We start from the raw sequence: 4,468 nt of genomic DNA, 5'->3' as shown, positions 1-4,468 counted from the left end.
ACTCGCACAGGCAGCGCTCCCTGCAACAGGAGCAGCAGCAGCAGCAGCAACAACAACAGCAACAGCCCAGTGTAGCCAATCTCCACTTAACATAGCTGCTATTTCAGGAGGAGGCGGGCCTAGCGGGAGGCCGGGAGACCGCGTTCCCCTCCTCCACGGAGCGGAGCTAGGGGCTGGCGAAGCTGCTGCAGTGCCTCTCTTCATTCATCAGCAGCGTCGCAGCTGCAGCGGCAGAAGCAGCAGGCGGGTTGCGTGAGGAAAGGGGAGGTGCAGGCCGCTTGCTGTACTGCAGCAGCAGCTACAGCAGCAGCAGCAACAGTAGTACAGAACGCTGCTACCTTGGGCCGAACCCACCGCGTCGTACTGCTGCGCCTCTCTCTGTCTTTATTTAAATCCCTTTGGCGATGGGCGGTGGAGGGTCAACGGTGCGCAGCGGCCGCATGCTGCTGCAGTTGCTGCGGCTGCCGCTGCTGCTGCTGCTGGTAGTGGCGCTGCTTCTGGTTGCATTGCGCGTTCCCCCTGCTGCATGCGGCGCTGTGAGCAGCGATGCATCGCTGGGGGCCTCTGGNCAGCAGGGGCCCCCTGAGGGCCCCCCGAGGCCTATTCGTGCAGCAAATGTTGCAACACAGCGACGGGTAGGAGGAGCAAGAGGAGCAACAAGAAAGATGAAGACAGCTAGAGCAGCAACAATGAGGAGTTTGTCTGTGCGGCCATCTCGGCGGGGCCTGACAGCAAGAGGAAGGGGGGGGTTACTTGGTGCTGCACCAGGAGGAGATGCAGCAGCACTGCAGCGATCCACGCGGCTGATGCTGGAATCTTATAGAAGAAGCACAATGACGTTAAAGGCGCAGCAGAGGTCAGGCAAGCAGTCTGCTCTGTTGCTGCTTGTATCTGTTGCTGTTGTTCTCGCTGTGTCTGTTGTTCTAGCTGAGAGGAAAGCAGCAGCAGCAGAATACGCACGTGAGATAGAGGAAGGGAAAATGCTATCGGATGCAGATAAAGCATCAGTGCAGCAGGATCTTGTTTCTGCTGCTGCTGCTGCTGCTTATGCCCGCCGAGAGATGGACGCATTGCTGCAGCGGGAGAGATCAGCTAAGGAAGCTTTGAAGCTGCTGCAGCAACGAAGGGAAACAGCATCATCGCGTGCAGCACAGGCGTTGCTGGCAGCGCATGCAAGCAGTGATGAGAATGTAGCTCGAGCTCAAGCAAGAATAGAGAAAGCTGCAGCCGAAAGAGATGCAGCAAAGCAAGAACTGGAGGCATTGCTGCAGCTCGATGGACTTACACCTGAAAAAGCGGGAGAGTTTCTCGAGTCAGCTGCACAAGAGTGGGCGCGATGGACGCAGGAGGAGGAGCAGGTGACAGCATCACTAGCTGAGATACGTGCTGCAATGGAAGCAGGAGCGAAGCAAGAAGTACAGAGGAAGGTTGTTGAGCTGAGTGCTGTACAGCAGGAATTAGAAGCTTTAAGAAATGAAGTTCAGTTACTAGAAGGAGAAAATGCAGAAGAAAGGGCAAAAGGTAGTGCAGGATCTGAACTAGAGAAAGCTGTTGCTTGCTTACAAGAGGAAAGAGCTGGATTGCTGCAACAAGTGCTGGAGGAAAGGCAACAAGTAGACAATATATCTGCAGGTAAAGAGGATTTAAAAAGAGAAATCACAAAAATACAAGAAGCAATAGATGCAGCTCAAGCAAAACTTGTTGTATTAGGTAAAACACCAACAACATGGGTTGCCGTAGATACATCGTTGCTGTTTAAAGAAGAAATTCAGCTTATAGAGGCACAGCGACGTGTACAGCTGCTGAAGGCGCAGCAAGAGTTGTTGAGTGAGGAGTTTAAAGATATTGATTTATCTGGGGAAGAGCTAGAAGTAAAGAGAACAGAAAGCGAACTCCGGCTTAATACAGATAGCAGCGAGGAAGTAAGAAAAGCCCTAAAGGAAGCTGCAGATGCAGCAAAAGCTAGATTACAGGAGAAACATATAAGAGCATCAAAGTTGTTTACTCTTCGTGCATCATTAGAAAACGATGTAAGAGCAGCACAGAAAAACGTAGAAAGATGTAAACAAGATATAGAAAAGCTGAAAGAAACACTACCAGAACGACTAAGATTCCCTGCTGCTTTTGGTTTAGCTCGATTGCTTGAAGTAGATAAAGAAATGGCTAAGCTTCATATGATTGCTTTTAATGCTCAAGAAGAAGGCCATGATTTCTCCTCACGGGCATTCAAATATAAACCAAAAGATACAAGCGCAAGGAAATTTTGGCGTACATTCGTTGAACCAGCAGCGAAGAAATATCTTGCAGCTGTTGATGAAATGATAAAAGAAAATGCAACTCTACATATAGCTGAAACAGAAGCAACAGAAGAATTATATAGACAGAGAGAGATGCATCGGCTGCAGGCTATGACGGTTACTGAGCTTCTTATTGCTTTACAAGAAGGAGTTGAATCAGGCGTTGGCGCGGAACTAGTACAACGTATATGGGAAGAAACACAAGCAAAACTAAGTGAAATGGAGATGAAACTTGAACTATCAGAAGAATTGATAGAAACGCTCGAGGTAGAGGCACACGGAATGAAGTATGAAGGGTGGGATGAGAAGAGGCCAGCAGCACAGATTCATCATACAGCAGCAATATTTGTTGTAAAAGCAAGACATGATGTATATGAATCTATTGTACAAAGGTTACAAAGAAAAACAATAGATGATGTAAAACGACAAGTAGAAGAAATGCTAGAAGATGCTGCATGGGGTGCACTCAGGAACAGAGCAATGTATGGAAACGATATGTTTGTGCAAGGTATGATATATGCAAAGAGAGAAGAAGCATTGAACTCTGAAGAAGAAGCTCTTCAGAAACTCAAAGAAAAATATCTAGCAACAGAAAGAGAATATGCACCCACACTCGTCGCACCCAAGCCAACTGAACAAGAGCCAGCTGAGGCTGCCGATGAAGCAGCACCACCAGAACCAGCACAAGAAGAAGAACAGCAACAAACTGCTGTAGATGGGCCTCCACTNATGAAGCAGCACCACCAGAACCAGCACAAGAAGAAGAACAGCAACAAACTGCTGTAGATGGGCCTCCACTACCAACGGAACAGGCAGAGCCAACACAAGAAGTTGCAACTCCCCAGGCAGCAGAAGGCCAGGAGGAGGAGGAGGAGGAAGAAGAAGAAGAAGAAGAAGAAGAAGAATACGACGAAGACGAAGACGAAGAAGAAGACAGCGATGACGGTGTGCTGATGTATGCGGGCGAAGAAGTAGATGAGATCCCTGAAGGAGAAGATCATATGGACCTTGGTGAACTTGAGGGATTCACAATGAAAAATGTATTGCAGCTGCGTACACCAGAATTCAGAGAAAGAAGCGGCGAAGGAAACCTGAAACTGCCTCGAGAGGAAGAGTTCCCGACACCGCAAATGAGCCAAGAAGAAAGAGATGAACTACGAAGGGCAAGGCAACTCAGACAAAAGAAAAAATAATTTATCCTCATTACAACCCTATTCACATCCACGCCGCGCTGATGCTGAGACCATGTGTGTTTCATACACACACAAACACAATTGCCTTCCAAAGGAATGGCGAATCACCAGGAGCTAGCTGCATACACGGCTAGCTGTGTAGCTAGCTGCCTAAATAGCTCAGCAGCTAGCTGCATAGCTAGCTGCACAGCTGGCTGCGTAGCTAGCTGCCAAGCTAGCTGCATAGCTGGCTGCTCAACTAGCTGCTCATCTACATCGATAGCAAGGAGCTAGCTAAGCAGCTNGCTAGCTGCATAGCTGGCTGCTCAACTAGCTGCTCATCTACATCGATAGCAAGGAGCTAGCTAAGCAGCTAGCTGCTTAGCTAGCTATATAGCTAACTGCACAGCTAGCTGCACGGCTAGCTGCACAGCTAGCTGTCCAGCTGCTGGTGGCGCAATACGAGCGCTTCGGGGCCAGCTTCACACTTGCTTCTCCCCAAGCAGCTCAGAAGAAGAGGCCTCTTTCGGTGGGGTGTATCTTCAACTAGCGCCTCGCAACTAGACAGATTTTTCATGAAGGCGCCTAGCTAGCTGCCTAGCCAGACAGCTAGCTGGGTTGCTATCTAGACAGCGCTCGCGGCCAGCGTTGGATGCGCCTCCATGCGGGGACCAACGGGGGCGTGGGGGGGGCGCCGCTGCTGCGTGCGTTTGTATTTGCCGTGCGGTTTATGTACACTGGGCATTTTCTGCACGCGTAGGAGTAATGCGAGTGCATCGGCGTTGCTGCTGCTGCTGCTGCTGTTATTTCTGCTGCAAGCGTTTGCTGCCTAGGGTCAGTGAGCTGCTCCTTGCCTCTCCCTGGCCTCTTGTGCAGCAGGGGGCCCCCATAAACAACATCTGCCCCAGGGGCCCTGGGGCCCCTGGGGCCCCTGGGTCCCCACATCTGCAAGCAGCAGCCCCTCCTCAGCTGAGCGAGGCGGTACAGCAGCACGCAGCT

At 50.5% G+C, this 4,468-nt stretch overlaps 1 protein-coding gene across 1 annotated transcript; it reads left to right on the top strand.

The window, feature by feature from the left end:
* Positions 1 to 404: 404 nt before the first annotated feature.
* EMH_0032480 (uncharacterized protein) lies at positions 405 to 3,490 on the top strand (the record flags this gene model as incomplete). The annotated part of the gene is given in 5 exon segments (XM_013494640.1): positions 405 to 568; positions 572 to 1,922; positions 2,406 to 2,593; positions 2,768 to 2,805; positions 3,036 to 3,490. Coding segments are annotated over 5 exon segments (2,196 nt in total).
* Positions 3,491 to 4,468: the final 978 nt, after the last annotated feature.

Source organism: Eimeria mitis, genomic scaffold, assembly GCF_000499745.2.
Source record: "Eimeria mitis Houghton genomic scaffold, Emh_scaff1233, whole genome shotgun sequence".
Lineage (NCBI taxonomy): Eukaryota > Apicomplexa > Conoidasida > Eucoccidiorida > Eimeriidae > Eimeria > Eimeria mitis.
The sequence above is the reverse complement of the archived record's forward strand: the minus strand, read 5'-3'. Positions and strand labels throughout refer to the sequence as shown.